The 11,744-nt window shown below is 37.5% G+C and overlaps 1 protein-coding gene across 1 annotated transcript; it reads left to right on the plus strand.

Annotated features, from left to right (window-relative positions):
* Positions 1-6,500: 6,500 nt before the first annotated feature.
* LOC144376777 (olfactory receptor 10A3-like) lies at positions 6,501-7,445 on the plus strand. Its single transcript, XM_078045054.1, has one exon. The coding sequence runs from the start codon at positions 6,501-6,503 to the stop codon at positions 7,443-7,445; it is 945 nt and encodes a 314-aa protein (XP_077901180.1).
* The last annotated feature ends 4,299 nt before the right edge of the window (positions 7,446-11,744 follow it).

Consider the following 11,744-nt stretch of genomic DNA (forward strand, 5'->3'; position numbering starts at 1 on the left):
TTATTTTATGTTTCTACTCTTAATACCAACCATTAACTAATTTAACATTAACTTGAATTTTCCTCCCATTCTGAAGGTTAGCTAACTAACCTTCATTAACTTGAATCTCATGCCAGTTAGTGAGATGTATTCTTGAAATCACTTTCTGCTGGTTTTGAAGTTGACATACACAATAAAGTGAACTTTAAAATGTAAATCTGTAATAACTATCCATTTAAATATTTTAATTGGTGTTTAGTGTCCACTCATACACTTGCTTATGTTTTCTGATGAAAATTCTGCTTTGAATTGAGTCACCTCCATCTGGCCTGGAGCTGTCAAGTCATGCCTTTTTCGCTGTCTGGTATGTTTGTAACTTGCTGTTTCAGCTGGATAATTCTTGCTGTTTCTTCACATCTCCTTAAAATGTCATCTGCTGAAGGTGGCCTTCCATGATCTGTTCTCAACTACCCATTTCCTGTTATCTCCGAAACCTGGACCTTACTCCATACCCTTTTATCTTAATTTTATTTTATGAAGCAGAACATACTTTTCTTTTCCCTAAATGTAATTTGTACTGGTTGCTGGGATAATAAACAGAGGTAGTTTCCATGTGATAGAAGGTGGGGAAGGTGAAGGCCCCATTAGCTAAGCAGGATAAAGTGCAGGTATAAGCTTGAATTTACTAATGGTATATAGTTAGTATTTATGGCACAAAAACTGCTTTTTTTTAAAAAAATTCATTCTGATTGCAGACCATTTTCCTTATATCTTGAGTTTTACCTGTCCCCACCCATCCTTACCAGTGGGAAATGGAGAACAGTAGAAGAAAGAAGCAGCATGTAAGTTTGATGTGGGATTTGTAGTCCTATATTTATAAGTGCCTTTTTAAATAGCATGTACAGTTTGTAGATCAAAACACTCCCTCTGGTCCTTGTAGGATACTTATATCTTGAGTCTTTCTCAAGCATTTAAATGTGATCTGTGTAATGCTGGAAGTTTCATTTGATAAGCAGACAATGTTAGCTTCAAGTCTTGGTCCCTTGGAGCAGGGTCTGGCATAGTCACAGAAATAATCAAGGAGAACTGGTAGCAGAGCAGTCCTCAGGAGGAAGCCCTTCCAGTGCTTCACAGCTGAGGGCTAGTGGTGGGGGGGTAGGGTTTGTTTCCTCAGCTGCCTTCCTGAGTGTCCCTGTGTTGATTCAGCCCTCTGGACATGGAAGTCTCCATAAAGAGGTTTGATCAGTCAGTCACATGCAAAGATACAGGGTATCTCTTGGGACACTGGTGTGGCCAAGTAAAGGAGATATTCCATTTCTATGATATGAAAAATGATGTGTTTATCATGGAGTTTCCATATATCAGAGTTAAGAGCACGTTCTGGGTCTTAGAGATTCTCTAATGTTGATCCTCCTGTAAGATACTCACCAAGTAATTTTTTCAAACTTCTTGAACTCCTCTTGGGAGGAACTTGTATTCCTGAGGTCGCCCAGTTCACCTTTCCATGATGGGTGATGGGGCAGCTTGAGATGGAGGGGCAGCTTGAGAATTCTCTTAGAGTTGGAAGTTGGGTTGTTGTTCATAGTTTCTAGATGACTCCTGAATTTACAGGCAATCACATATGTGAGTTCAGAAGAGCAGCAACTTTTGTGTAAAAAAATAAAAACATATATATTTCTTTCTCTGTTTCTTGATTTGTTGTTCCAGCTTTCATAACTTGATAGCTTTTGTTAATGATACAATTGTATATCCCAATCTGTCTTATATGATTGTTTGGCCTGTTGCCATTTGTATTTTGGTGGTAGCTGTGTGCGTGTGTTTATTGATTACTGTATATCACTTACTCTTTAAAGAAGATGCTATGGGGTTCAATTCGGAGGAAAATTGCATTGCCCCACAAGTGGTTTATTGGAAAAATGGGGATCGTGTGTTTTTCAGCACTTAATATCTTGGCTGCATTTTATTGTGCATCACAATTGTGAGGAAAAAGGAAACATTGAACCATTAAGACTATAACAATCATGTCTAGTGGGAAATTAGTGAAGAAAAATTCTCATTAACTCTCAACATAATCTTGGTTTCATTAATATGGAATCTTCAATATTCAGATTATCATGACTACTTTAAACAAAATATAAATAAAATTAATTGTGTGATATTATTTAAGATTAGGTATACATATTCTGCTTCATTAAGGGATGTGTGGAATATCTTTGTCTTTTGGGGATAGATCATTCATACTTCTAGTCATGAACTATGTGCAGTGTTTTTTGGGTTTATAATGGTTAACCTAGATCAAATTTATTTTTGTTGAGTCTTTATTACATAATAAAATTGATATAAATATTTAAATTATGCATTGGTGTTATTGGCATTCATATAGAATTGAATAAATTTGTGTTAAAAATTACAAAGTGAAATGAGATCACATTAATTCTAGCAGGGTTTTAAGTATGTGTATGGCTGTAGTCCTACACTGCCTACTCAATGATTTGTGATGTATTTTTGAAGAGATAGTAAATTGAAGGGGTCTTGGTAAATGGTGACCATGTAGTTTGGGCCAAGGGATAACCTTCTTCTCTGCTGCTATGGCCACTTTGTTCTTATGGCAGCATGCCACCAAGGGAGTAGCTGCTGAGAGAGGCTGGTTAAAATCAATAACTGAGCCTCTAGTTACATGGTTGAATGTTACTGTGGGATGCCAGGACCTTCACACTCTATATCCACTCAGTATGTCTTAACCCTAGGCCTTGTGGCTGCCAGATTTTATGTCTTTTCTTTCAGGACCAGTAAATTCTTCTTTATCTTGTGGCATTACCAACCTCCTCATCCATACCCTCACATTCAATTCCATGACTTCCTCCTGCCCTTTTGGTACAGGGTGACCAGATCATGCAGGTCTTTACGGGTGTAATTCCTTTGTTCTTTAGTCCCCTTCAGTGCTTCCCTAGCTGTGCAATGCTGTGATGGACCCTCTTTTATAGGCCTGGCATAAAGGATATAAGGTGAATGCAGTACCCTTCTACTTGTCTGCAAACCTGATGCCACACCTATGCTATTGTCTTATTGCTCTTAATTGTAAGAGGTTGGTTACTGTTGCAGTGTCAGAATGGTCAGAGAAGTCTTAGAAAACAAAATCTTTGTAGGCATCCAACCAGCATCCTCATACCATGTATCAAGGCCTTAGATTTTTTCTAGCTCTAGCTCCCTCTTTGATTAAATAGCCAATTTCCGCTGAATTTCAGGTACTGACTAGAGAACTCTGCAATTGATATCATGTCCCCTTCACTATTCTAGCCACTTTACACTGAGCTGAGAATCCCGGATCCTCATATATACCCTGTGAGATTAATAATAATGCTTTTCTTTTACATAGAAAGTAATAGAAGCAGAGAAATTCAGTGGTGTGCTCCAGGTCCTATAAACCAGTCCAGAACTTTTGACTCCAAATCAAGAAGTTCTATGCCTGAAATCAGCCTTATGTAATGACTCTTTTTCTCAAAAATGTCAATGACTTTGTATTTCTTCTGGAAAATATACAAGTTTAGGGCTCAGGGGCATCCAGACTTAAATCTCAGAGGCTTCAATCCTCTTGCCTTTACTTAATTCCCACCATTGCCCAAACTGTGCATTCTGTCCAGTTGAATTCTCCACCTGCCACCAGCTTTTGCTCACACCTCCGTGACTCCTCCCTTCTTTCCTTGTTTACAACATTCATTCACTCTCTGATTTCACAAAACTCCTACTGGGAAACGTCGCATTAGAGTTGAGTCTCGTATGTACAAGGCCTTCAATCCCTGTGGACACATGGAGGGCTGGTGCTCCATGTGTGTTCTCTCGAGCTTTCTTCCCTGAGAGACCAGGTTCAAGCTCTGTAGCTCTCATACAAAATATGAGAAGGTTTGTGGGAAGCCTTCCAAGTTCTCTCTAAAGGGATTTTCTGGGACACATGAATCTATGTCATAGGAAGTCAAAAATCAGTGCACTGAATCAATAAATTGCATGTATGAACAGGTGTCTTTTGATCAGCGGTGAGAGTGCTGTTAAAGTAGCAGGCAAATGACAGTCAGAGTCAATGGGTAAGACAGTGCAGTTTCTTTTGGTGTGCCTGTTAGTGGTTATTTTCATTGAGAGTTCTCAGTGAAGGCTGGTAATGCTGTTGAAGACATGCTTCAGTGCTTAGGGCTCAGTAGGCAAAGCTGAAATGTTTGAAGCAGACTTATTGGTTTGATTATTCAGTTCCTTTTTTTTTTTCAACAGAAAAGTGCAGATCATAATTTGGATCATGAAGACTTTGCATAAACTAATGAGCAAATAAAAAGGAGAGCAGCATTGGTGGTCATTTGTGACCACAGAATAGGTTTTTTGTTGTTGTTCTTTATTATTTAAGCATATGTCTTGTTTGTAATTGACACATAGTAATTTCACATATTCTGTGCCATTCCAATGCATGCATGCCATCTTTAATGATCAGATAAAACTCAATTGGCATTTTTATAACCTCAGATGTTTATCATTTCCTTGGGGGGGCCACATTTAAAATCCTACTACATTTTTGAATTTTGCAATTAGCTTTTGTGAACCATAGTTGTCTTACTCTATTTTTATACATATTTTCTTCAAAAGATACTTTTAATTGGTATTACAAAGGTTTCCAATTTTTAAAATAATGCTCTAAATTTTGGAAATGTTAAAATTTATCCACTTCAAATATTTGGAACTAAGTCTGCATTTTGCTTATTGTTATTATTACTGCCATTAAAAATGAGTTTTGATTATCTGGTCCTGCAGAGTATATTTTAGTATTTTTTAAAGGGTTTTTTGTTATTGAAAAAACATATAATTTTTCATGGTTTGCACAGGCATTTGATTTGAATATGTGACTAAGGTCCAACTCAGGAAAAAGCAATTTTCCTTTTACTGTTGCTAATGCCCTACAGATCTGCACTTAGGATATCATTCATCTTCATGTTGCTGGGATCCTCTGTCCTGCTGGCTCTTTCAGCTACTTCCTGAATTTCATCTGGTTTTCAGAACATCACAGAAGATACAGTAGGCTCTATTCTAGTTGTATTGTCACCAAGGACCTTTGCCATGAGCAAGTGTGTCCTGCTCTGTGCCTTCCTCCTCCCACCTACTGCCCCTTCCACTCATGGCATCCTGTGACTGTGGTTGTCATCTCCATCTCCCCATCCACATGTAATCTTTCCCTCATTTAAATTGTCTAAATCCCCCATGATTACTTGCCAGTTGGTTCTCAATTGTGCTGTATACTGGTTTCACTTTGCTTTAACACTATTCTTTAGAGTCTCATTTTCCTAATGTATTCCATTTATTTGTTTAAAATTATTGTTTTAAAATGTGTAATAAAGTGGAGATTGTTGTGGTCATTGTTTAGATATCAAAGAAGCAAACAAAATCTTTGCCCCTGGGATAACCGCTGTGGGAATGATTTGTATAAAAGTATACGTAATGTGACTTGGTAAAAATGGAAAAATACAGAGCATTGTATAAGGGGTAAAGATAAAGAGTTTGGGGACACTATTTTTTGTAGCTTACTGGTGAGGGTCACAGTTATTTTAGCTAGTGTGTTTAGGTTTCTGCTTATGATGCAGAGTATAGAAAATGGTAGGTCCATCAGAGCTTGTTGAATAATTAATGAGCCCATGAATCACTTGATGAGGAGATTGGGGTGAGAGAAGAGAGAGAGTGGGAGAGAGTGGAAACTTTGAAATTGCAACTCCAGATTGACTAAAAAGTGGGTTTGTCCTCAAATCATCATGGTCACAAAGAATAATCTTGAATCTCTGGGGCTAAAAATTTCATATCCCAGTAAATCCCAAACAGAATTGGCCAAAAATCAATAAGAAATTAATAAGCCTGAAGCCTATTCACATAGTCTAGTGTTGTTTTCTGAGAGAGGTGCATTTGAATACAACTTTCCCTGAAAATTCTTGTGCAATGTTGTCACCTTCAAATGTCACACAAAGCTTATTGGTTTTGAATCTAATAAATATTTACATAAATTTACATAAAATTCAATATAACTGAATTATTATAAAAATTTGGATTAGCTTTTTTTCCCATTTATCTTCTTTTTATACTATATTTTCTATCTCTCCATTTTTATATATACATAAGTTGAATAAAATGAAAAATACCTGTGGTAATAATACGGGATTAGAACCAGTGTTAGAAAATATCTATATTTACTTAGAGTATATTTAGTTTAAAACTACATAGTGAATAAGTTGCAATAGAACTTGATAGCACTTTGCACTTTTAAGTCCAAATTTCTAAATAAGAATTCTTCAGGTTTCCTTTTATATTAGAAATAGTCACTAATGTTAGTATTTTGCCTTTCTCTAAATGTTTCAACCTCAGTTTTTTGGAAGATGTTTCCTCGTTTCATCCTCTGCTAGAATTTCTATGCAGAATTCAGGCTGCTATTCTCAGCCTTTGGACTGTGACTTTATTCTTTGATTATGTCTGCAGAAACAATATAGGGCTTCTGTACTGCAATGAAAAGACAAAATCAAAGCTCTGTGGTTGAATTCATCCTCTTGGACTTCTCTGACTTTCCTGAACTTCAAGACGAGATCTTTGGGGTTTTCTTGGTTATTTATCTGATGACCCTGATGGGAAATGCCATCATCATAGCCACCATCTTGCTGGACCAGACCCTCCACATCCCCATGTACCTGTTCCTGCCGAACTTATCTGTGGTGGAAGTGAGTTTCAGTGCAGCCATCATGCCTGAAATGCTGGTGGTCCTGACCACTGAGAAAACTACAATTTCTTTTGTGGGCTGTTTTGCACAGATGTATTTCATTCTTCTTTTTGGTGTGAATGAATGTTTTCTCCTAGGGGCAATGGCTTATGACCGATTTGCTGCCATCTGCTGTCCTCTGACCTACCCCATGATTATGAACAAGAGGGTGTTTGTGAAATTAGTCATGTTCTCATGGGTCTCAGGGATCATGGTGGCTACTCTGCAGACCTCATGGGTATTCAGTTTTCCCTTTTGTGGACCCAATGAAATTAGTCATATATCTTGTGAAACCCCAGCAGTGCTGGAACTGGTTTGTGCAGATATCTCCTTGTATGAAATCTATGCCTTCATAGGCACCATTTTGATTATATTGCTTCCTTTCTTGTTGATACTCTTGTCTTATCTTAGAATTCTCTTTGCCATCCTGAAGATGCCATCAACAACTGGGAGGCAAAAGGCCTTTTCCACCTGTGCCTCTCATGTCACATCAGTCACCCTCTTCTATGGCACAGCCAGTATGACTTATTTACAGCCCAAATCTAGCTACTCACCAGTAACCAAGAAACTGATGTCTTTGGCTTACACATTGCTCACACCCCTGCTGAATCCCCTTATCTACAGCCTGCGAAACCATGAGATGAAAAAGGCTTTGGTGAAATTATGGCGGAGAGCAGTGGTTTTACACACAGTCTGACTTGTTAAGAAGCTATATATTTGCTTATTACTCAACAGAACTCTGTTTGAATTTAATAAGTGATGAAAACAGATTCCATTTCTTGATATTAATGAGTTTGCATTGTTGTATTCCTTGAGTTTGAAATGTATCAGGAGATTCTTCTCTTTTAATACTGTGGTGTTATCATCTGTTTTGAAGAGATACTAAGTTCCTTAGCACATGATCCAATAGTCTAGGCATGCATTTCCCTATTATGGGCATCCACGTAATTATCAGACTATTGTGATTAAGATTATGTTTCATTAAATATCTACTTCAATAGGTTTCTATGTATTGATGCTTTTATTTTGATATGATCATTTCCTCAAAGGTCATTCTCTTAGAATGAATGATATTTACACATAAACATGTATGTGTGTGTGTGTGTGTGTGTGTGTGTGTGTGTGTGTGTGTGTGTGTGCTGGTTGAGATCCAACTGGAAGCCTTGCATATGCTAAGCATGTGCACAACCACTGTGTTCCACACCCTTCCCTTGTTTATATATTTTAATTGTTATTTTAGAGTTACTTCTTTAAATGCTTTTAACTAATTCTGACTAACCTGAAAGCTCACTGAAATTCACTAACAGCTGTAACCTCAAGAGACCAACAAATAGTGGGTGTGATTTTTTTTTCTGGAGAGAAAAGTCTTTTCAACAAGTCAGTAAGAAAATGAATTATTGTTTCAGGATGAAATGAGTTCTACTTCATGGGCTCATACTGGGATCATCCCAAACTGTATTTCTCTTGGTATTTATATATTTATGCAACAATGCATATATTTTCTGGACCTCTCATGTGGCAATATTAAGTATTGTTTTCACTTGGAGCCACTACATTAGAGACTTTTTTCGTATCTTCCTTTGTAGGTCAAAATGCCTTCAAATTGTTTATAAACAATTTGGTTTTGTTTTGTTTTGTTTTTTAGTTGTGATAGAACTTTATTTTATTTATTTATATGTGATGCTGAGAACTGAACCTAGTGCCTCACACATGTCAGGCTACTATTGGGTCACAGCCCCAGCTCCAGCTAGTGGTTTTTTATTAATTATATTGGGAAAAAAATATAATCCATGAGTTATGCCTATTTTCTAGAATCCTTGCATTTCCTGACTTACAGTGTGAACTTTTCAGAGTGAATAATCTCACAGGTGCAAAATCTGGAACATTTCATACTTTGTAGTAATGTTCTCTCTCTCTCTTTCTATATATATAGATAGATATAGATATAGATATATAGGTATATATCTAGATATAAAAAGCAGGCATTGAACCCAGGGGCACTTAATCACTGAGCACCAGCCACAGCACCATCCCTGCTTTATATTTTATTTATAGACAGGCATTGCTGAGTTGCTCAGAGGCTTTCTAATTTGCTGAGGAGGGCTTTGAAATTGTGCTCCTCCGGTCTCAGCCTCCCAAGCCACTAGGATTACAGGCATGTGTCATTGCACCTTGCTAGTACTTTTTATTTTGTTTGTAGTTTATTGTGCATCACAGCTGTGAAGGAAAAGAAAACATAACTTGAGCATAACAATCATATCAAATGGGGAAAGTAGTGAGACTATATTCCAATTAAGTTTCAACATATTGATTTAGTATTGAATATTCAATGTTATTCAAATTATCATGGCTACTAAAGTATAATTTGAATAAAATTGGTAGTGTGATATTAATTAAGATTAGGCATACAGATTCTGCCTCATGTAGGGTTTCTTATAATTTGCACTTGTTATTTGGGGATAAGCTATTCATACTTCTACTCATGAAATATCTATACTGTTCTTTTGGTTTATGATAGTTAACCTAGACTAAATTATTATTTTCCCCTCATTCCTTTTTTATTTATTCAGCAAATATTTATTTTGTAGCAGTGGTAGGGTAAATACTGTTTCAAGTACTGAGGATATAATGGAGCTCATTTCTCTACAGAATTGGTTCACCTGAGGTTTGATCCAACATTCCAAGACAGCTGGTGTGAAAAGTCAGAATGAAGTAGAGAAAAAGGGAGTAAATAAGAAAATGTCTTTTGAGGGATATTAAAAAGTATAGAGGCAAAGCCGCAATGAAAGAACAGAATATAAAAGAGAGGGAAAAACAAGGAGAGGGTTTCAGGGTGGGATAGGATTTTGTCTATCATTCTGTTTCAGTATGTATTTTTCCTATTTCCTTAGAACAGACTGTGTCTAAGTTGCAGCTCACGCAGGAAGCAGCAGTACCTGGCAAGACCCCCACCCTGTGTGCATGGAGCCTGGGCATGAGTCCTGGAAGTAGGGATGTGAGAGACCCTGGTACTCATCTGTCCATTTTAATATGAGGCTTAGGGAGAGAGAAAAGGACACAGGAAGGTCCCTGTGTCTCTTCACCTATCCTCACCCCAGCCCCCAGGGAGACCCATTCTCTACTCAGCCTTATAAACTTTCTAGGACTGGAGGAGTGATGGACAGGAAAAGAAACAGAAAGAAAACAGAAAGACCCAAACAAGCAGAGATTATGGGGAGGATGTGTTATTTGCTTGGGTATCCCAGAAGTACATTCTCTTCAACCCTATTTCTCTCTTGATCTTTTTCTCCCACTTTCTATGTCATATTCACTGTGGGATGGCACAGCAGGAAGGCCCTAGCAAAATAAGGACTCCTTGACCTTGAACTTTCATCCTCCAGAAACGTAACAAGTGTCTGTTCTTTATGAATTACCCATGTCAGGGATTCTGTTAGAGAAGCACAAAATGGACTAAGACACCAAGAAAGAAGTGACTCTCTTCTTAAGGCAAATTAAACTTTGCTCTTTTGTTGGGAATTGCAACTGTCATCTGTTAAATTTGAATGACCAGGCAAGTCCTCTTCTCCATCTCCTTGGGATCATTCTTAGTTCATGAAAATTTTCAAGCCTTACTTATACTTAAGAATGCCTCTCCTAGGGAGTGTGACATTCAAGTGGCTTCTCTTAGGGAAAAAGAACAAATGGATAGGTAGAAATGATAACTAGGAAAGTTGTTTTCATTCTTCCATGGTTAGTTAAAAAAAAAAAAAGCCCCTCCTCATCCTATTGATCCTTTGAGCAAGGCTCCATCTGCATTAGTAAGAATAAGCTGGGATATGCTGCTATGACAAACAGCCCCAAATTGAGCACAGAAATGCCCCAAATCTTTCTTCATTTAGGCAAGGTCTTCTACAGAGTAAAGTGACTCCTTAGAGCAACTGTCCTTGATGCAGGGACCCAGAAATGCAAGCTACTCTAATGTAACGTGCCCACCTTCTTCTCAAAGCCAGGCTTCTTCTTCCTCTTGCTACAGAAGAAGCATTAACAACTTCTAAATCCAAGGGGCTAAGAAATGTTTTTCCTGTGTGCCAGGAGCAAGAAAAGAACAGAAAATAGATTAGAGTTTTACCAACAGCCTTAAATGCACATCCATTGTCTGCTGCCCTTGCTTTCTACTTCTACCTTAACTTTGCTTTGGATTCCACCACTTGCCCTTCAGAGTGTGCTCACTCTCCCAGTGACTGATGGTGAACCTGGGAAACCTGGCTTTTCTTCTGGGATCACAGGAACTCAGTCACCTACAGGATCCTCTTCCTGGAGAATGCTTTAATGTTTTACTTTGTTTTTTTTTCTTTTCCTTTTCTTTCTTTTATTCTTTTCTTTTTAAAAAAATTATTTAAAAATTTTAATGGCCAGGCATGGTAATTGACAAGTTAGTGGGCTCTTCTAAAGAAAACTATGGGATCCCTGGTAAATTCTACCAAAACTTTAAATAGACACAACTCCTTTTCAAACTCTACCAAGAAGTAGAAGAGGAAGGAACAATTCCCAACTTACTTTACAGGACCAATATTACCCTGATACCAAAGCCAAACAAAGACATCACAGGGGAAAACTAAGACTAATACCCTTTATGAGTATTAAATACAGAAATCTTTTTTAAAAAAACCTAACAACTGGGGCTGCGATTGTGGCTCAGCGGTATAGTACTAGCCTAGCATGTGTGAGGCCCTTAGGTTCGATCCTCAGCATCACAAAAAAATAATGAAATAAAGGTATTGTGTTCATCTACAACTAAAAAATAAATATTTAAAAATAAAAACTTAACAACCTAAATTCAGCAGCTTGTTAAAAATATTATGTATCATTGCCACTTGGATTTATCCAAGAAATGCAAAAATGATTCAACATTTAAAAGTAGAGTATAGCTGGGCATGGTGGCACATGTCTATAATTCCAGCAACTCTGGAGGCTGAGACAGGAAGACCATAATTTTGAGGCCAGGCTCAGCAACTTA

Source organism: Ictidomys tridecemlineatus, chromosome 4 (genome assembly GCF_052094955.1).
Source record: "Ictidomys tridecemlineatus isolate mIctTri1 chromosome 4, mIctTri1.hap1, whole genome shotgun sequence".
Lineage (NCBI taxonomy): Eukaryota > Metazoa > Chordata > Mammalia > Rodentia > Sciuridae > Ictidomys > Ictidomys tridecemlineatus.

Excerpts from the sequence above, each read along its gene's own strand:
- LOC144376777 (XM_078045054.1), top strand. The coding sequence starts at position 6,501 with ATGAAAAGACAAAATCAAAGCTCTGTGGTTGAATTCATCCTCTTGGAC.